The sequence below is a fragment of the Rosa chinensis genome, chromosome 1 (assembly GCF_002994745.2).
Source record: "Rosa chinensis cultivar Old Blush chromosome 1, RchiOBHm-V2, whole genome shotgun sequence".
NCBI lineage: Eukaryota > Viridiplantae > Streptophyta > Magnoliopsida > Rosales > Rosaceae > Rosa > Rosa chinensis.
In genome coordinates, this window is record NC_037088.1 from 62821271 (window position 1) to 62842521 (window position 21251).

The window sequence follows — 21251 nt, forward strand, 5'->3', positions numbered from 1 at the left end:
ATGATTGCTTCCATCTTTTGCTTTATAGTGCTTAAAAAATAATTGACGAAGCCCTTAAATTACTTAGTTGGCAGCTGGCACTATACAAGTCCTTTTAAACTTTTCTAATACAAAATTTCAAGTTCTCTTTCTTTTAGCATATAAATTCCAAGTGATCACATTTAAGAAGTGTATACCAAGTCATCTATTATTATGAATAATAGAACAAAACTACAAGGCTGCATACAGATCATCTAAGTTAAATATTAATTTCAAAACTGGACATAGCTATTAAGGATTCATGAAGCTTTAACTCAATGAATTGGCCAACACCTCCAGAAGCATTTGTCAAACCCCTCTGGTAAATTAACGATTGCAAAGTTAGAAAGGATTACAAATTTATGAGTTTATGAAAGAAACTTAAAGAACACTATTGCACCAACCGTGATTTTGAGTAGGCAAAATGGGAGGACCTTGATGGCTTAGACTACTTTGTTGGCTAACCAATGTACCTTCTCTCATCAGATAAGTCATGAGCATCAGTTATAATATCTGATGGAAAATACAAAACAAAAAAAATAGATATCAGTTATACTATTGCTAATTCATGACAATTACAACTTCATTAGAGAATTTTAATGACCAATATGACAGAGAAACAAACAAAGATCAATACTTTAAGCACAGTGAGCGGAGAGAGAACAATACATGAGGTGCTGCAGTTGTTTGAAAGAATCCAAATCCTGAGCATTAATTAGGGTTTTCAATTCATTCGATACCTCCATTGATACTTCCCTAATCACTTATTTCTCAATCTGATCCATCACCTTCAACTATCTCTGCAACAATTAGCAGAAGAAGAAGAGCAAGAAGAACATGAGAGGGAAAGGAAGAGAGAGAGAGAGAGAGAGAGAGAGAGAGAGAGAGAGAGAGAGAGAGACTTACATTCGGATTTGCCAGAAATCTTGAATTCCAAATTCCTAAATCGAAACGCTTGCTAGCGACCTTTAAGTACTTAGGATCTATCTTGCTAGCGACCTTCGTGGCCGCATCATTAAACGCTTGAATCACTCAGATTTCTAAGAATCCTGAATTTGAAATTCCCAAATTGAAAATCAAATTAGGATTTGCCAGAAAACCTAGAACAAATTGAAGCTATTAAGCTAGAGTAGTAGAGAAAAGTGAACTGACCTATAGCCGAGGTCGCCAAAGAAGTGGAGATAGGAGATGTTGACGTTGAGGTAGTGTTCCTTGCGGTCGAGGATTGCCTTGATGTCGTCCATGTACGTCTGCGCAATTCTCGTCGGCGAGCTTGTGGTGGCGTGGACTTTCTCCTCGCAAGCCCAGGATAGCAAGGCCTCGTAGAAGCAGCACAACACGTTCACCTTCGTCGTCTTTCTCACCTTCGCCTTCTGCATATCTTCAATTAACCCTAGTTTGAAGGCGAGGAGGAGAGATAAAGGGGATCTGGGGCACTCTATCTCCTCCGTTGCCCAAGAGGATTTGTATTTTAGGGAGAAAGAATAGAAGCAACAAAGGGCAGCGAGGAAGGGGATTTGGATTTCTGGGGAGAAAAAAAGGAGCTGGGAGTTTGGGACCAAGAATAGCTTTTGTCAAGAGGGGCTTAGGCTTAGAGTTTTTACTGAGAGAGAGGGGAAAGGATAGGTTAAGGTCTTATCTTTCTTTTCTTTTCTTTTTTCTGATTGTGGTGGTATACTTTGTTCCTCCCATGCCACAATGGAGCAATTAAAAAACTGTTGTACGAGAGTATACATAAACGATATTTGTCAAAAGAACAAGGGAAATTTGCCACTGCCTAGGTTTGGTGGGAGGATTTCAAATCGATTTGAGCCTTCAGACAATAGAATACTTACAATCTGTTGTATCATATTTTATATCATACACTAGGTATACTTAGTAGAAGGTGTCAAATTTTTACAACATTGGCGTCTAGCCAAAATTTGGCGCAAAATTTGGCACTCGATTCTAGTCATACAACATAGACAACTATACTGTTGTAGCTTGCAACATTCACACAACAGAACAATGTATAGTTGTAGCTTGCAACATTCACACAACAGAACATGCATAATTCTGTTGCGTGATATAATTGGTGAACTTGTCTTCGGAGGGAATTTTGAGTTAAGTGATGGTGGGATATCTACCGATAAATTTTGTGTCATTTAGATAACGGAACATGCATAATTGTGTTGTGTGATAGAAATCTGAAGAAAAAGTTCACAATTTGGTAGTATTCCCACAACAGAACTTCATTAACAGCGTTGTGCAATGGAGTTCACGTTATCAGACGACAGTCAGTTTTTAATCTCTTGTCTGATAGGTGTTGTGTGATGCAGTTTTTGTAGTAGTGGTTTGGCTTAATTAGGTCTCCCCTATGATGAAAAGAAAGGGGGGGGGGGTAGAAGAAGGGAGTTTGCAAGTCCCCGAGAAAAGAAGAGAAATTGAAATTACGAAAGCAAAAGAGTTAAACTAAAAGAAAAAATACCTTTTTTTTCTTCTTCTGGGTTTTGACCAAAAGTTGACTTCGACTTCCTTTTTTTTTTCTCTTTCTTTTTCTTCTTTTGGGCACGCTTTCTACCCCTTTTTTTTCTTTCTTTCTTCTTCCGTGGCGTGGGCTTCTTGCCCTTTTCTTTCTTCTTTTTTTTGGGAGCACGTGGGTCGCGGGGCCCTTTTTTTTTCCTCTTCTTCTTCTGAAGTGGGCCACAAGCTTTCTGTTTTTTTTCTTTTTCTGGCACTGGGCCCCCCCACTTGGTGGGCCGCCACTTTTTCTTTCTTCCCTTCCTCTTGGCCGAAGACGTCTTCTCCCCTTTCTGGGTTTTTCTTTCTTTCTTTCTGGTTCAAGGCGGAGCTGCTGTGTCGGTGCCGGAGGCTGCAAGCGAGCTAGGGGTGGTAAGGGGCTGTGGTGGCCGATGACTGGGCTAGGCTGGAAGTGGGCAAGGCAGCCAACTGGGCAGATGTAGCAACTGGGCTGTCTGGTCTGACGTGATGTTGCAACTTTGACTGGCCTGTCCGGTGATTATCTGTCCGGTTCTGGAAATTATGACTCCGGTTCCTAGGTCCTGGAATCAAGGTGTAGATGGTGACCAAGTTTGAAGGTTGAAGGCGGCGTGGGAGGATGCGAACCAGGCAGGGATTGGTTTTATCTTCCGGAGGCTGGTTCGGTACTTTTCTGGCCCGTTCCGGTGACGCCACTGGCGGTTCTGGGCTCCTGGGATTGAGAGCTTCAAGGTGGGGGTCAGTGGTTGCTGGGGTTTGAAGGCTACTATTTTAGGGTTTCAGGGTTAGGGCTTCGTGCTGATAACGTGTTGTAGAAAAACTGAAATTGAGAGGAATTTGCTGTGTATTCTCATTGATAATAGGAGTCTCTTTATATAGAGGATTACAATGCATAGAATCCAAATTTTACAAGGAAAGTAATCGTACATTGAATAAGAATCTAGATCTTTCTAATGTAACCTTATTACCACTAGGTCAAGTAACCTAGAGTTTGGGCCAGACACATATTCTGGATTTACTTTAATATTATTATTATTATTATTATTTTTGGATAATGGTCATGAGATTTATTTATACTGAACCTATTTGATAGGTATTATATCGCAAAACATTAAGCTTTCTAAAAGGATTTATAGTATTTGCTGTGTATTCTTCTCATTGTGAGGAAAGCATTATATACACAAAGGATTACTAAATTACAGCTATCTAGATCCTCTGTCTAAGCTATCTAGATCCTTAGTCTAAGCAATTACAATGAGTTAGCTAATTAGATCTTTAATCTAGGCAATTACATAATGAAGAGGAAGCTAAGATCAAGCAATTACAAAATACAATGAATCTGGACAGAGATGGTTAATTAGGTGATTTAGCACTCCCCCGCAAATCTGACGATCCAGGAGAGACAAGATTTGACCGTAGAAGATCAAACCGCTGGCGGGAAAGACCTTTCGTGAAGATATCGGCAATCTGATCTGGAGATGGAGTGAATTGAACGCGATGAGCACCAGAAAGAAGGCATTGGCGGATGTAGTGATAATCGAGTTCAATATGCTTGGTACGGGCATGAAAGACTGGATTAGAGGCCATGTAAGTGGTACTGAGGTTGTCACACAAAAGGAGGATGGGTCGAGAAGGTGAAAACTGAAGTTCAGTGAGGAGATATGAAATCCAAATAGTATCAGCACAAGCATGAGCAAGAGAACGATACTCAGCTTCAGCAGAGGAGCGAGAAACAGCCTGTTGCTTCTTGGCACACCAAGATATAAGATTAGGTCCTAAAAACACACATATACCTGTGGTGGAACGTCGAGTGTCAGGACATCCAGCCCAATCCGCATCCAAATAAGCACAAAGAGTGAGAGGACTCGAGGAGCGACGAAAAGACAAACCAAAGTCTAGAGTCCCTTTCAGATAGCGAAGTATACGTTTAGCGGCAATGAGATGAGAGGTGCGAGGAGCACTCATAAATTGAGCAACATGGTGAACAACATAGGCAATATCAGGGCGAGTGAATGTCAAGTATTGAAGAGTGCCCACAATTTGCCGATACTCAGTGCCATCAGGCAGCAAATCACCTTGCAGGTGAGACAACTGAGAAGTAGCACAAACCGGTGTAGTACAAGGTTGGCACGCAGTCATGGAGTGGCGATGAAGGAGATCCATGCTGTACTTGGTCTGAGAGAGTCCCAGTCAGAATAATGTCGTCCACATACAGTAAAAGCAACATGATGGCAGACTCGGTTCGAAAAATGAACAGAGATGGATCAGCCTGACTTTGAAGAAAACCAAATTGAAGTAGGAAGCCACTGAGCCTCTGAAACCATGCCCGAGGAGCTTGCTTCAAACCATATATTGCTTTGTTGAGGCGACAAACATGATGAGGGCGAGCTGGATCAGCGAAGCCTGGAGGTTGATGCATAAACACTGTTTCAGCAAGAACACCATGAAGAAAAGCATTCTTCACATCCAACTGACGGAGGGACCATCCAAAGGAGACAGCGAGGGATAGAGCTGTCCGGATGGTGGTATGTCGGACTACAGGACTATAGGTCTCATCGAAGTCAACAACAGGTTGTTGATGAAAACCCTTAGCAACAAGACGGGCTTTGTACCGCTCAATAGAACCATCAGACTTGCGCTTGAGTTTGAACACCCACTTACAACCAACAACATGCTGTCGCGGATCAGGAGGGACAAGAACCCATGTGTGGTTTTTAAGAAGGGCATTAAACTCTGCAGACATGGCCTGGCGCCATTCAGGATGACGAGAAGCGTCAGTATAACAAGTTGGTTCAGCAGGAGAAGAGCTGGTGAGAGCTAGAAGAGCCTTGGGTAAGGGATATCGAACAGTACCATCAGTGCGGACGAAAGGTGTGAGAGTGCCATCCCGCTTGCGAGTAACCATGGGATGGATGGCTACGGTAGGAGAACCTGGAACTGAGGAGGAATCATCTAAAGAAAGCTCTAGAAGAGAGGGTAGGACAGCGTGTGTGCCAGATGGAGAATGTGAAGTAGGTTGCAGACGTTGATAGGTGCGTAATGGTGCTGGAGGAGGCTGTGAAGCCGGATGAGGTGGTGGAGCAGAAGGGGGCTGGGAAGCCGGAGGAAGTTGGGGAGCCGGAGGGGGCTGTGGAGCTGGAGAGGGCTGTGGAGCCGGAGGGGACTGGGGAGCCGAATGAGGCTGAGAAGCCGGAGGGGGCTGGGAAGCCGGAAGAGGCGGAGTAACCTGAATGCAAGTCCACTCAGAGGAGGTGGAAACAGAAGAAGATCTGAGTTGAGCAAATGGAAAAGATTGCTCATCAAATCGAACATGTCTGGAGATGTAAACACGACCAGTGGTGCGATCCAAACACTTGTATCCTTTGTGTTGTAGACTATAGCCTAAGAAAACACACTCAACAGTCCTAGGCAAAAGCTTGTTAGTCAGATAGGCCCCCAAATGGGGATAACATGCACAACCAAAAACTCGCAACTCAGAATAGGAAGGGTTAATGCCATAGAGACGAATGTATGGAGAGGACCACTGAATAAGTGGAGAGGGAAGGCGATTAATAAGATATACCGCCGTTGACATAGCATCGACCCAAAAATTGAGAGGAACATGGCTGGTGACAAGAAGGGTTCGAGCGACGTCAACAATGTGTCTATGCTTACGTTCAGCAAGGCCATTTTGTTGAGGAGGGTGGGGACAAGAAAAACGATGATGAATACCAAGGGAGGAACAAAAAGTTTTAAAAGCAACATTATCATACTCTTTGCCACCATCACTTTGGAATTGTTGTATGGTGGAGGAAAACTGGTTGTTAATATAAGACAAAAAATTCTTGAAGTGGTCAAGAACTTCAGACTTGTGTTTCATAAAGTATAACCATGTAAACCTTGTGTAATCATCTGTAAATAGAACATAATACTTATAATTTTTAGCAGAAGAGATTGGTGATTGCCATACATCAGAATGCACAAGCTGAAAAGGAGATTCGGTATTTATTGTATGAGAAGAAGAAAAGGGGAGTTGTGTGGATTTTCCCAAAGCACAACCCTTACAAAATTTTTTGTCCAATTTAAAGTTGGAAGATAACAATTTATTTTTGCCTAAGTAAGACATAATCTTACTAGACTGGTGACCAAGGCGACTATGCCATAAAGTAGATGACTGCAGAGAAGCCGACAAGGCTTGTAGACTGGACGGAAGTGAAGGTAGTTTGTAAAGACCATTCTTACATAGGCCCTGAAACAGAAGACAACCCGTAGAACGATCAAAAATATAGAAATGATGAGAGTCAAAGGCACAAAGCACATGATTATCAGTACAGAATTGGGCAATAGAAAGAAGGTTTTTAAGCATGGAGGGAATGACATAAACATTATTCAACCTATATGAGTTGGAGCCAAGAGAAAGTGACATGTTACCCGTATAGGTGATAGGCAGTTGATCACCCGTTCCAAGCATAATAGAGTCGGAGCCGGTATAAGGATGGCGCTGTTGTAGATAGGTTGGGTTGCCAGTCATATGAGTGGAAGCACCAGTGTCAGGATACCAAGCTGTGTCATAAGGAGGTTGCCCAACAATTTGTAAACCCGCAAAGGCAGTATGGAGAGAGTTCGGAACTGGTGGACGAGCAAAGCAGTTGATCATGGGGCATGTGGGAGCAGAGTGACCTGGTCTATGACAAAGTTGACACAGACTTGAGCTAGGAACGCTTCCTAAGATACCAGGAGAAGATATCCTTGCAGGAGTATTGAAAGCATTGGTGTTGTTCCGACGATTTCTATTGTTAAGCCGATTATGAGGGCGATACCCGGAAGACTTGTTCTGGTGAGAATGTGTATGGGGGGATGCTAACATAGAGAAAGGTGGTAGTGATGAGCAGTGCTTGGCCTTATGGTTGAGAAGGCGAGACCGTAGAGTAGAGAAGTGAGGTAGGGTGTCATGCGATTCAAGAGCGATGACCAGCATATCATATTCATCTCCAAGACCCCTCAAGACTGCTTGAACCAGATCAGTGTTAGAGACGGGTTCACCAATGGAGGCAAGTTGATCTGAAATAGACTTAGCTTCTTGTAGGTACTCAGAAACGGTGCGGGTTCCACGAGAAAGCTCATTAATCTTACGTCGCAAATGAGATGAATTGGCAGTAGACTTCTGTGTAAAATAGTCCTGGATGCGATCCCAAATGGCTTTTGAGGTTTTGCAGCCAACAACAGAAGCAAGCATGGGCTCAGACAAAGTTGCTGACAAGGTATTGACAAGATTCTTATCAGCGCAGAACCATGCCTCATGATCAGAAGAAGAGGGAGCTGGGCAAGGGAATGACCCATCTACAAATTTGAAGAGTTTGTTACCATGAAGATAGGATTCAATTTGGTGAGACCAAAGCAGAAAATTATCATCATTCAGTTTGACTGTGACAGAATGATAGATAGGTTGAGAGGGAACTGATGGCATGGATACAGATGAAGATGCAGCGAAGGATGTCATGGAAGCAGAAGACGTGGTGGCAGTTTCAAGAAATTTGGAAATTGGGAAGAGAAAGCACTGGGCTAAGACTAAGAATTTGTGGGATTGAGGAAGAGAAAGAGGTTGAACAATCAGCAGTATGACGATTGCAAGAAAAAAGGAGAAGAGCAAGAGCCAGAGGAGGATCTTGGCTCTGATACCATAAAAGGATTTATAGTATTTGCTTAGTCTAAGCAAAGGATTATATACACAAAGGATTATATAATTACAGCTATCTAGATTCTCTGTCTAAGCTATCTAGATCCTTAGTCTAAGCATTATATACACAAAGGATTACTAAATTACAGCTATCTAGATCCTCTGTCTAAGCTATCTAGATCCTTAGTCTAAGCAATTACAATGAGTTAGCTAATTAGATCTTTAATCTAGGCAATTACATAATGAAGAGGAAGCTAAGATCAAGCAATTACAAAATACAATGAATCTGGACAGAGATGGTTAATTAGGTGATTTAGCACTTTCAAGTATTTTTTTGAAATTTTTATGCACTTTATTGGTATTTATCTCTGCATTAATATCTACATTTTATCAGTAGACTCAGTGCAATGAAAAGTCTGGGTTCATCTCTTTTCTATAAAATTGATTTTTCTTCAAAAAAAGCTATAGTCTGGATAAGGTCTGGCCTGCAATAATTTGTCTTCCTTCCAATTATAGCATGCAGAGTCCACGCCTAGTCTGGGTTTTTTTTATGCTAAGTTATAAACTTATAACAAATGATGTGAACTGTTTGTTTCTCAATGACACCTAACTTGGGGACAGTTACACAAACACTAAAAATCTTCCACTAGCTGATTATGCGGTCACGTGTTCCTTCCCCTGTGGCGACATATTCTTTCTAAAATAAACTTTAATCCACCACAGTGTGTTCTTCAACTGTCCCTTGATTGTCATGGATTTTCTTTCAACTCCTTTACCTCTCAATGCATTAAGTTTAGCATTTGTTTTAGCTATCTTTATGATTAGACCCCATGCCATAAGATTGAATGAGAAGAAAAAGAGATACCACCTTGTTGCCGGAACTATCTTAAACCAATTGATCAACGTCCCTAGGCTGCACCATTACATGACTGAGCTTGCATGCAAATACAGAACTTACAGGTTGCTTGTCTTTTTCAGAAGTGAGGTTTACACCTCACATCCAGCAAATGTTGAATACATGCTCAAAACAAACTTTGCAAACTATGGCAAGGCATGTAATTAAAATTTTCAATTTATTAGAGAAATTTCATGGTTCATAATTTATTAGAGGAATATTTAGATAGTTTTTATGTCATTCAATGGGATGAGAACAGTATTTTGAGTTCATACAATGTGCTAAGACTATATATACATACAGCACTAGTTGTAATTTTTAAATAAAAGCGAAATAAGCCATTCAAGTGACAAATCCTGCTGCAGGGATTATATCACTACAACATTTTGTCTGATCTTGTGGGCGATGGAATCTTTGCTGTGGATGGGGCCTACAAAGGAGGGCATCGAGCTCTGAGTTTTCAACCAATATGCTGAGAGTATTCGGCAGTGGAATATTCAAAACCAATGCGGTGAAACTTGCTGGGATAATTTATGAAGCTGTAACCTGTGACTGAGCAATAAAGATCCAAGTAAGCTCCAATGTTCAGCAATCATATAGCATTTTTTATTAATTTATTTTTTGTAGCTACATTAATTTTGCTGTTTGTTTGAAAAGATAAATAAATCAATGTTGGTGTTTGTTGGAAGGACTTGTTTATGAGATCATCTCTAGATTCAATCATCAAGATTCTACTTGATATTGAATTAGACACCATGTGTGGAACAAATGAAGAAGGTATCCGGTTTTCCAATGCGTTTGATGAAGCAAACGAAATTACCCTGTATCGGTATGTTGATTCCTTCTGGAAGGTAAAACGGTTCTTAAATATTAGATCTGAAGCAGTTCTAAGGAATAATATCAAAGTGGTAGAGATCAATTTGTGTATAAACCGATCAACAAGAAGCTTGAAACAGTCCATAGTTCAGAAGATGAGTCAACTGTGAGTTGCTTCCAGGCCATCTGTTTGTTCTATATAACTATATTGAATTAATTTAAAATTTGTTTCATTGTAATTATTATTCATGTGGATAATTGGCAGTTAAAGAAAAGAGACTTTATTTCAAGGCTTTTGGAATTGAGAGAAACTGATCCAAAGTACTTAGAAGACATGATCCTCAATTTTATTGTTGCCGGAAAAGACACAGTGGCTACCAATCTTTCGTGGTTTCTCTATGTGCTCTGCCAGCATCGCCATATACAAAAAAAAGATTGCGCAAGAAGTAAGAGAAGCAACAAGTCTGATTAATAGCTCAAGCATTGATGAACTTGCAGAGTTGCAGCCAGCCTTACTGAAGAAGCCCTTGACAAAGTGCAATATCTCCATGCACCTTTGACTGAGACACTCGGACTCTACCCTGCAGTACCTGTGGTAATATATGACATGTTAATACAATCTAATACATGAATGCAATGTACAAGCATAATGCAAGTTTTAGGTGATAAACATAACAGTCAATATCAGCTGTTATGATTTAAAATAGTAATATAAGCTTTTTAACTAGTTAATATGTAAGATTTGGGGTCATTCACAGGATGCAAAGGTTTGCTTTTCTGATGATACTTGGCCAGATGGATTTACGGTCCAAAAAGGAGATATGGTGGCATACCAACCTTAGGCCATGGGCAGGATGAAATTTCTGTGGGGTGATGATGCAGAGGAGTTTAGGCCAGAGAGATGGCTCGACCATAAAGGCCTTTTCGAGCAAGAAAGCCCTTTTAAGTTCACAGCCTTCCAGGTAAGAAAAATATATACACATAACACTCGCATCTAGCACAATTAGTTAACACACAAAGGAACATAATGGCCAAGTTACTGGAGTTCTGAGAAACATGATTTGTGATTTCACAGGCAGGTCCAAGAATCTGTCTAGGAAAGGAATTCGCTTATAGACAGATGAAGATCTTTTCGGCTATTCTTTTAGGCAACTACATATTCAAGATGAGTGCTGAAGTAAGTGGTAAATTATAAGACTATGATCACCCTCCACATTGAAGGAGGCCTTTATGTGCATGCCTCCCCAAGATGGGGTCATGGAAGAGGTTAGATAGATGCTTTAAACATCATTCACTGCCTAATGCTAGAAATGTATGTTTACACTCGAAGTTTCACTTATTCTTGCCGCAATAATACTGCGGTCACCAGTTGGTGGTATTGTATTGTACTTTAGATACTGCTGTCGACGAGTATAGTTACTATGCTTCACCCTAGTTAATTGTACTGGACCATTGCTTCATTGGACCATTAATTGTTCCGCAGTTGCCTTTCCTCCCTCTGGGGCATAATGGTTAAATGAAAAACATGTGAACAAATATCCCTCCAAAGCTTGTAGTTTCAAGTTTCTACTTTAACTGATGAAACAAAATCAAGTAGTCATCGATGAAAGACGGGAAGTCCAGGAGGCTTTAGCCTGATTGAGTTTGATAGAGAGATGTTCTTGAATTCTGAATCGATATATCTGCACGTGAGAGGTTCACTACAACTTGCACACTACCCGATCGATCTGTACGTAGGAACCTACAACAACACACCACCCGATCGATGTGAAACTAAAATTTTTCTTTCTTGAGAAGTTGGCTTCTTTGATCATTCATGTCTCCATATATAAGCCAATTTCCTAAATTCCTCTAAATCTGCTGGCTTGAGATATGTGATGGAAACTTGGCCGGCCATATCGTTTTGTTAATCCAATTACAGTAGAGGAATAAAAAGCTTGCATCCAACTTCAGAGATGATGTGAATTTTTTTTTGTTTTTTGTGGGTACTGGACTTGACAAAGAGCAAGCCCAAGAAGATGGAATAACTGAGCCCAAACTTCAGAGTTCATATGATAAATATGTCAGGTAGTTATCAGTCTCCTCAACTTTAATGGAGTCTTCAATTTTCCGAACAGCGTACTAATGGAGTCAGTAGTTATCAGTCTCCTCAACTTTAATGGAGTCTTCAATTTTCCGAACAGCGTACTAATGGAGTCTTCAATTTTCCGCACAGCGTACTAATGGAGTCTTCAGATATCAATCTCCTCAACTTTAATGGAGTCTTCAATTTGCTAGATAATTGCTGAGTTAAGTCAGTTAACAGAGTACTGATGACATTTGATGATAAAATTAAGTTCGACTTGTTTGGGTTTTCTATTCTTCTTTTCTTTTTTGCTAAAAGTTTTTTTTAATAGGCTGATAAACAAATTATGCAAGGTGTAATTTCAATTTACTTGCATAAATAATTTAGTCTTTATTGAAAGTCAATATCGCTTCTTCGTCTAAATCGACAGGGGTAAAGATATCTGCTAGTCATATTTATCTTTTTCATAACCTAATTAATCTTCTTCTACGCAGTCAACTTCATAGTTGATATACAGTGTGTATCTGTGTGTGTAGGGCCTTTCTAGTGAGAGATCCATTTTTTTGGTCTTTTCTAAGGACATGGCATTAGACAAACTTTCCGATAATATTTTTGCATTTCAACCATTTAGTTTTTAGGTCATAATGTGTAGATCACTTCTGTAAATTTTCAGCAAAATATGTGACCGTTAAGGCATTCAAAATGGCGATTTAAGATAATAAGAATGAACGGTTCAAGTTTGACAGATTTGGTTCGTCCGTTGATTTAATCTAGTTTGATACTTTAACGATCACCAAGTTTGAAAATTTGTAGAAGTGATCTACACATTAGGACCTAAAAGCTGAACGGTTGAGATGCAAAATATTATCGAAAAGTTGGTCTAATGCCCTATCCCTGGAAAAGACAAAAAAAAGGGATCCCTCACTAGAAGTGCGTCTTTTCTAGGGATAAGGCATTAGACCAACTTTCCGATAATATTTTTACATTTCAACCGTTCAGCTTTTAGGTCTTAATGTATAGATTATTTCTGTAAATTTTCAGCTAAATTGGTGATCGTTAAGGTATCAGACTAGATTAAATCAACGGACGAACCAAATCTGTCAAACTTGAACCGTTCATTCTTATAATCTTAAATCACCATTTTCAATGCCTTAACGATCACCGATTTCGCTGAAAATTTACAGAAGTGATCTATACATTAGGACCTAAAAACTGAACGATTGAGATGCAAAAATATTATCGGAAAGTTGGTCTAATGCCCTATTCATAGAAAAGACAAAAAAAAGGGATCCCTCATTAGAAGGGCCCTGTATATATATCAATGTGTGTTTGTGTTATATAAAGATATATATCTCAAAACTATAATGGAGTGCTTGAATTTGTAGGTACAACGGCAGATGTCGGACTCTGTTAGTTTTGCCGAAATTCATTTAGCACTATTGTCCTTGCGCGGGAGAACTACAACAAGGGATCATCTACAGTACATTAATGTATCGATACATTAAGCAGACTAGGTTCAATACAGAGGTAGACTAGCTCAGTACATGGGTAGACATGTATGGAGTTAGTCTACCCTTATACCGAACTAGTCTACCTCTGTATTGAACATAGTCTACTTGATGTATTGGTACATTAATGTATTAAAGTATTTTCTTACAACAAATAACCACCCACCCTTGTAAGTTGTTGGAATTCGTATTATAATAATTCAACCACATCTAATTCAGATAAACAATGTCCACTAGCTAGGTGTCTCCTCCTTTAATGGAGTGGAGCCTTGAAGTTTTGTGTAAGTTGGCACAATGGCAGTTGATGATACTGTTCCCATGCAGTCTGCTACGTTCATTTGATACTATATAAATTGCTGTATCTTGTTCTCTCTTCATCATCATCGATTGCAGAGGTTCTTCGATCATCTATATTCTTCAACATCGTCCCATAAGTATTCGATCAATCAAAAAAAAAAAAAAACATCGTCCCATAGGTGTAATGGATTTTCTTTCCACTGCTTTACCACCCACAGTAATAAGTTTAGCTGTAATACTCTTGGCCGTTATTTTTTGGCCGGCGAAGAACAAGAGGTACCCTCCTATTGCCGGATCTGTCTTGCACCAAGTCATCAATTTCCCAAGGCTGCATCATTACCACGCTGAGCTTGCATGCAAGTACAAAACTTACAGGATACTAGACTTGTTCAAACATGCTGTTTACACAGTAGATCCTGCAAATGTGCAATACATACTCAAAACAAATGTTGCAAACTATGGCAAGGTATACATATGTTATTGAACTGAATATGTTTCTGTACTAATATATACTAATATGACATAAAGTCCAATAATTTTTTTTTAAAATTTAATAAATAATTGTGTCATATAGGTGGTTCATAATATGAGATGTAGGTAACATAAAGACTCGTCAAGCATACTCTTATTTGTAATGTAGTTGTTGACTTGTCTCCGATTTTCCATGACCATATACTCTGCTATATTTGTTGTTACAAAAAGGAAAAACAACGATTTTTTGCAGTCAATAAGTATGGGTTTGACGATGATGTCTTTGTTTTCTCCAGCCGGTTCATATTGGCTTGTGTTAACCATTTCTTTGTAGGGATTTTACCTGCATAGCATTCTGTCCGATCTTATGGGAGATGGAATCTTCGCTGTGGATGGGGACAAATGGCTGCATCAAAGGAAGACATCAGGCTCTCACTTCTCAACCAAAGTACTTAGAGACTTCAGTAGTGAAATCTTCAAAACCAATGGGGTAAAACTTGCTGGCATAATTTATGAAGCTGTAACCTGCGACGAATCAATGGATATCCAAGTGAGTTTGCAATGTCTCAAAGATGACACACACACACAACACTATGCGTTGTACATTTTGTTTGTCTTGTAGATAGCTTACTTGATGTTCGTTTTGTTGGAAGGACTTGTTTATGAAATCAACCTTGGATTCAATCGTCAAGATTCTACTCGGCATCGAACTAGGCACCATGTCTGGAACAAATAATGAAGAAAATATTCGGTTTTCCAATGCTTTTGATGATGCAAACCAAGCTACCCTTTATCGTATTTATGATATCTTCTGGAAGATCAAGCGGTTCCTGAACATTGGTAGCGAAGCAGTGCTAAGAAAAAATATAGCAGTGGTGGATCACTTTATATACAAATTAATCAACAGAAAGATTGAAACATTCCATAATTCAGAAAATGATAAGCTATATGTGAGTTATATATTTACATTCCTTTCTGTTCTAGATTGTAGTGATCTAGTATTAATTGATCTAATGTTACTGATATAGTGAGGGTTAATGGCATGCAGTTAAAGAAAAGAGACTTTATCTCAAGCGTTTTGGAAACTAGTGAGACCGATCCAAAGTACTTGAGAGACATGGTCCTAAATTTTATTGCAGCCGGCAAAGACACAACTGCTTCTGCTCTTTCATGGTTTTTTTATATGATGTGCAAGCATTTCGATATACAGGAAAAGATTGCACGGGAAGTTAGAGAAGCAACAGGTCTGAATAATACTTCAAGTGTTGATGAACTTGCAGCCAATCTTACTGAAGAAGCTCTTAGCAAAATGCACTATCTTCATGCAGCTTTGACTGAGACACTCAGACTATATCCTACGGTTCCATTGGTAACTTAACATATTATATAAATGTCATAATTCTCTCATAGGATGCAGGCTGGATTTTAATTTGTTTTGCATTATTTCTTATTTAATTAATAAGTCTGATGTTATGGTTTTAGGATGCAAAAGTTTGTTTTTCTGATGATATCTGGCCAGATGGATTTAGTGTCAAAAAAGGAGAAATGGTGGTATACCAAATTTATTCAATGGGCCGGATGAAGTTTTTATGGGGTGATAATGCAGAAGAGTTTCGGCCAGAGAGATGGCTTGACGAAAATGGAAATTTCAAGGAAGAAAGCGCTTTCAAATTCATAGTCTTTAATGTGAGTATGAAGAAAAATAAGTCTTTATTAATTTCTTGGATAAAATCACTTTATTATCGGAATTTTGATAATATTTTTTCACTATACAGGCTGGTCCAAGAATTTGTGTAGGGAAAGAGTATGCTTATATGCAGATGAAGATCGTTTCTGCTATTCTTTTAGGTAGCTACAAATTCAAGATGAGTGACGAGAAAAAACCAGTCAATTACAAAACGATGTTCACCCTCCATATCGATGAAGGTTTTCATGTTAATGCCTCTCCAAGAGTTTGACCGTGCAAGAAAGTTAGATTATCTTTTTTGTTTCAAACATTTTTCACTTGCCTATCAATGTTAATTATTGTAGTAGGAAGCGTCATTGGTTGTTCCAATTGAAAATAAAAGAGGCTAGTCCTCTTCTTTAAGCAAATAGTTTTGTTTCTTGTTTCTTTGATAGATCAACAACTTGTAGTTACATATAAGTGCATCTTTAAATGTTTTTTTAACCATAAGCCTACAAATTAGTTTTTTTCCTCATAAGGCTACTAGATTAAAAAAAGTGTTATATTTTGGATATTAAAAATCAATATATTTACATAAATGTCACTAGAGTACAAAATCAATAGTCATTCTCTCTCTCCTCTCCGTCGAGGTCTCCGGTCAACTCCGGCGACCACAAAAACTATTGTCACTAACACCAAAAACTACTGTAGCTAGCAACAAAAGCTACTCTGGTGAGATTTTCGGCAACCTTTGGCCAGATAATAAAAGCTACTATCACCAACAATAAAAGCTACTGCTTACCAAAAAACCTATGCTCCCCAAAATGAAAAGCTATTATCCCCACCAACAAAAGTTACTCTCACCAATACCAAAAGCTACTCTCACCAGCAACAAATGCTACTTTCACCAACACTAGAAAACTACTCTCACCAACAGCAAAAGCTACTTTCACCAACACTAAAAGCTACTTTCACTAACACCAAAAGCTGCTTTCACCAACAACAAAAGTTACTGTTACCAACACCAACGAGCTACTCTCACTAACATTAGAGAGTTACTCTTGTATCAAAAATTACTCTCACCATCACAAAAGCTACTCTCACCAACCCAAAAAACTACTATCACTATCGCAAAATACTACTTTCACCACCGACAAAAGCTACTCTCACCAACGTAAAAAACTACTATCACAACCATAAAAAGCTACAATCATCACCACCAAAAGTTACTCTCACCAACAACAAAATATACTCTCATCAACATAAAAAACTCTTCTCACCGACAACAGAACACTACTTTCACCAAAGCCGATAGCTACTGTTACCAACTCCAAAAGCTACTCTCACCAACATTGAAAACCGCTTCACTTGCTTTCTTTATGAAATGATACAAGTGCAAGACAAATATTGCCAGAATTCAACCACAAAAATAAAAACACAAACTAGAATAAAACACCATTCGGAAACATAGATACCATAACATCAAAATTGAACAATGAGGCATAAAGATCCAATTTCATTACCATAACAAAAATACCATCAATCGAGTGTAGAATTAGTTCAAATAATAGTCTCTAACTGTAATTCAATGTCAACAAAAATACCAGAAGGATTGAGGTTGAGACTTGGTCATAGATCTCGATTTGATTCATTAAATTCAAATAAACTAACTAAGACAAATACAATGACAATAACGAATGGAATTGAAAGGCTTATCACATTTCTTGGCCAGGGGTGTCCCAAATCTGGGCCTTAACGATCTAATCATCGACATGGATGCTCCGGGTGGAAAACTCGACGCCGATGGTGGAGTTAGACTCGAGGTTGAACTTGTTGAGCATGAACCTGGACAACAAATCCGATTTGCCGATGCCGGAATCGCCGATCAAGATGACCTTGAAGTGGTAGTCGTCGCCCGACCTGTAGGCCATGTCGAAGAGCCGGAGAGACTTTCCGGTTGGAGATTTTTGATTGGAGATGAAGAGGTTGCGTGCCTTGTCGTCGTCGTCGGAGAATCAGTGCTTGTTTAGGGTTCCGATGCAGGTGAGGTGGAGGAAGAGGCAATGGTGGCGGTAGAGGAAGGGTGTTGTCGGAGCAGAGCTAGATGGTGAGGAAGGGAGCTGCCGGAGCCGAGGCGCGTGAGGCGTCTCGAGTCGAAATTGGATATCTGAGTAACAGGGCCATGCAAGATATTGAGGCGCTGATTTCAATCATGGTGATCCTTAAGCTCAGACGTGGCCGGAGATAGAAGAACAAACCTGATGACTCCGGCGACGGTGCGTAGGATGGTTTTCGGGCCTCGGTTTGGCAACATGGTTTTCAGATTTTGATGTCCGGCTTCCTCTGAACTAATTGGTGGTGGTGGTGCATTGAAAGGATGGCCGAAGATCGATTAGAGGTGAGGAACAACGACGCTGTAGCCTTGGATTGCGTGCGGTGGCCGGAGCCTTAATCGAAGAAGGGGTGGCTGGGCTTTGGTCGGATTTGTGTTGTGGTTAAATTGATGGTGACGGTGATGAGAGATGGTGGCCAGAATTGATGCTTTCCAGTGATTGCAGAGGGAAGAGAAGAAGAAGAGAGATCGAGGAAAGAGAGAGAGAGAGAGAGAGAGAGAGAGAGAGAGAGAGAGAGAATTTCTTTTTGTTTTGACCAGAGACAGATCATGGAGTTAGTTTTCTTCCACGAGGGGTAAAATTTTCAGGGTGTAAATAATTTAAAGATACAAGTGGCCTTATGTGTACAAGAAAACTTTAGTAGCCTTATGACTAATTTAAGTTTCAAACTGACATTTGTGTGTAATTTTCTAATATAAGAAGCCCATTTGAGTAAACCATACTAGCCCATTAGTATCTCTCATTTCTATTGGGCCTTGCTTCACCACAACCCTCTATTTTCCTATTTTGGACTAAAGTCTTTAATCTGTTTTTCTTTTTCCTTCCGAATTTTGCTGTTGTTTTTGGCAGTATAATACTGAGAGCTACCAGCTAGCAAATATTTTAGAGACCCATTTATAGATGACCCGACCCATTAACCCCTAATGTAGAGCGTAAAATAGATATTAGCAGCTCATTTGAGTAACCATACTTATCCCAATAGTCTTATAATTCTCTAATTTCAGGTTGGGCGATTGCTTCATCACATGTCCACAACCTTATTTTCTCTATTTTATAAATTATTATTACTATTATTATTTTATTTATATATATATATATATTTGGGTTAAATACTGTTTACTCCCTGAACTTTTACGTAAAAACACTTCAGTCCATGTCTTTCTAATTTCACACGTTTACTCCTTGTACTCTCAATTTTGGACCAATAGGTCCATTCCGTTACTCTCCATCCAAAAATTTCGTTAACTCGCTGATGTGGCAGACTTTTTTGTGGTAAAATGTCCATTCTACCCTCACTTTTTTTAATTATTTATTTATTTTGTTTTGTTTTGTTTTTTTTTTTTTCTATTTGTCTCTCCATCTACTAGATTCCCATTTCGCCTCCCTCAAATTGCTTCTCTCAGCTTCATCACAAGAACCCTAAACCAAAACCTCAACCATCTTCTCCAAACCCTCTATTCCGCCACCACCTTACCCCCAAAATTAAAACCCAAAAAAGTACAAAACCCCAAAACCAGTAATCATTCCCACACCGGAAAACCCAACCCATCGGAGTTCTCCACAGCCATAGCAAGAACCGCCATCGCCCAGATCTTCGCCCTCAAAATCCTAACCCGAAGTCGCTTACGTTCGAGTCCGATGTTTGTGAGGAACAAAAACACGATCACTGTCGAAACCCAAGAGCCGTCGTTGCCGAAAGTGACCTGCATGGGCCAGGTTCGGGTCAGACGATCATCCTTCGTGGCTTCTTCGCCACCCGGAAGGTGAAGCAGTTGCTTGGATCTTCGATTCAAACCTAAAATCCAGGTTGAGAGAGAAGATGATCCGATTTGGGGAGGAGACGACGAATGTCGGCAGGGGGTTGTCACAGGTTGGGACTATGATACTGCCATAGTTCTTCGTCTTCTCCATTCTTTAATTTTGAAAATTGAATCAATTTCTAATTCATCGAATCGAACAAGAAGGAATGGTAATCCAATCATTCTGGGTTCATCGAACATGCCCAATATCTTGTCGAACCCATTGTTTTGTCTAACTGTGGTTGTTGGAATCCTGCTCCTCAATGATTCTCGACTGTGCTTGCCTGATCTGGGTTTTATGATGGTAAATGGTATTATTGTTCAAATTTGTGATTGAATTAGGCATTTTACTTTGTAATTTAATGGTAGCCTCTTGCAATTTCTCTGTATCTAGTTTCTGTTGTTGCCGAGGAAGGCCAAGTTTGAAGTTTGGTGACAATTGCTTGTTTATTTTGTCAATTTTGAGTTTTAGTTTCTTTGCTGCTATGTCTGGAGGAACAGTGTTTCAGTTTATTTGTTGCTATGTTTGGAGTTTCAATTTTTTGGAAACAAAAATTGAAAGGAGGACAATAGTATGGCGAAGTTGAAGAAGAGAGAGAGAGAGCTGGAAGAAGAAAGATAAACAGAAAAAATAATTTAATTAATTAAGAAAAAGAAAAAAAAGATTATTTCAAAAAAAAAATGAACTGAGGGTATAATAGACATTTTAGAGGGAAAGGGATTGCCACATCAGCGATTTAATGGAATTTTTAGACGGAGAGTAACGGAATGGACCTATTAGTCCAAAATTGAGAGTAGAAGGAGTAAACGTGTGAAATTAGAAGGACAGGGACTGAAGTGTTTTTTGGGTAAAAGTTTAGGGAGTAAACAGTATTTAACTCATTTTTTTTATATAGGAATGTATAAGTAGAAGATTGTAAAAGTAAAATGCAAATGGAATTTTCATTTCATAGTCTCTTTATATAGGGATAGAATTACAACGGAAATATCGATTACATTAATGATACTAAATGTTGATTGAGCTGTGATCGTAATTCCTTGATTCTCTCCTTGTCAGTTGCTTTGACGAAGGCACATAATGTGCTTTTCTTTTAACACTCCCCCTTGTGCCAAGTCAAAGACGAAATGGTGCATGAGTTGTTGGCTCACTATAAACCTTGCCAAGTAATAATAAAAACCATGTGGGACAAAAATAAACCTTGGTCGAAGGAAAAGAGCACAACGCACTTTCTACATTTGAGAATGACATGTGTGTGTTAGGCAGTGATTTAGTGAACAAATCTATCACATTCTCCTCAGACCTTACTTGATTCACTTGAATCTTGAGGAGGGTCTGTTGTTGCTGATTGTAGGAAAACTTTGGCGATATGTGTTTTGTATTATCACCCTTGATATATCCTAGCTTAATCTGTTTGATGCAAGCTGCATTATCTTTATAAATGGAAGTAGGCTTTTCAGTGGTAGAACT

At 39.3% G+C, this 21251-nt stretch overlaps 1 protein-coding gene and 1 pseudogene across 1 annotated transcript; both read left to right on the forward strand.

The window, feature by feature from the left end:
* The first annotated feature begins 9195 nt into the window (after positions 1-9195).
* Positions 9196-11274, forward strand: LOC112171707 (annotated as a pseudogene).
* A 2474-nt stretch (positions 11275-13748) lies between these two features.
* On the forward strand, positions 13749-16380 carry LOC112203820 (cytochrome P450 704C1). Its single transcript, XM_024344756.2, has 6 exons — positions 13749-14199; positions 14539-14754; positions 14858-15154; positions 15253-15573; positions 15687-15890; positions 15980-16380. The coding sequence occupies exons 1-6, from the start codon at positions 13918-13920 to the stop codon at positions 16160-16162; spliced, it is 1503 nt and encodes a 500-aa protein (XP_024200524.1). The 5' UTR covers positions 13749-13917; the 3' UTR covers positions 16163-16380.
* The last annotated feature ends 4871 nt before the right edge of the window (positions 16381-21251 follow it).

Coding starts and splice junctions, on each gene's coding strand:
- LOC112203820 (XM_024344756.2), top strand. CDS start 13,918: ATGGATTTTCTTTCCACTGCTTTACCACCCACAGTAATAAGTTTAGCT. Junction 15,155..15,252: donor CAGAAAATGATAAGCTATAT/GTGAGTTATATA, acceptor AATGGCATGCAG/TTAAAGAAAAGAGACTTTAT. Junction 15,891..15,979: donor TCAAATTCATAGTCTTTAAT/GTGAGTATGAAG, acceptor TTCACTATACAG/GCTGGTCCAAGAATTTGTGT.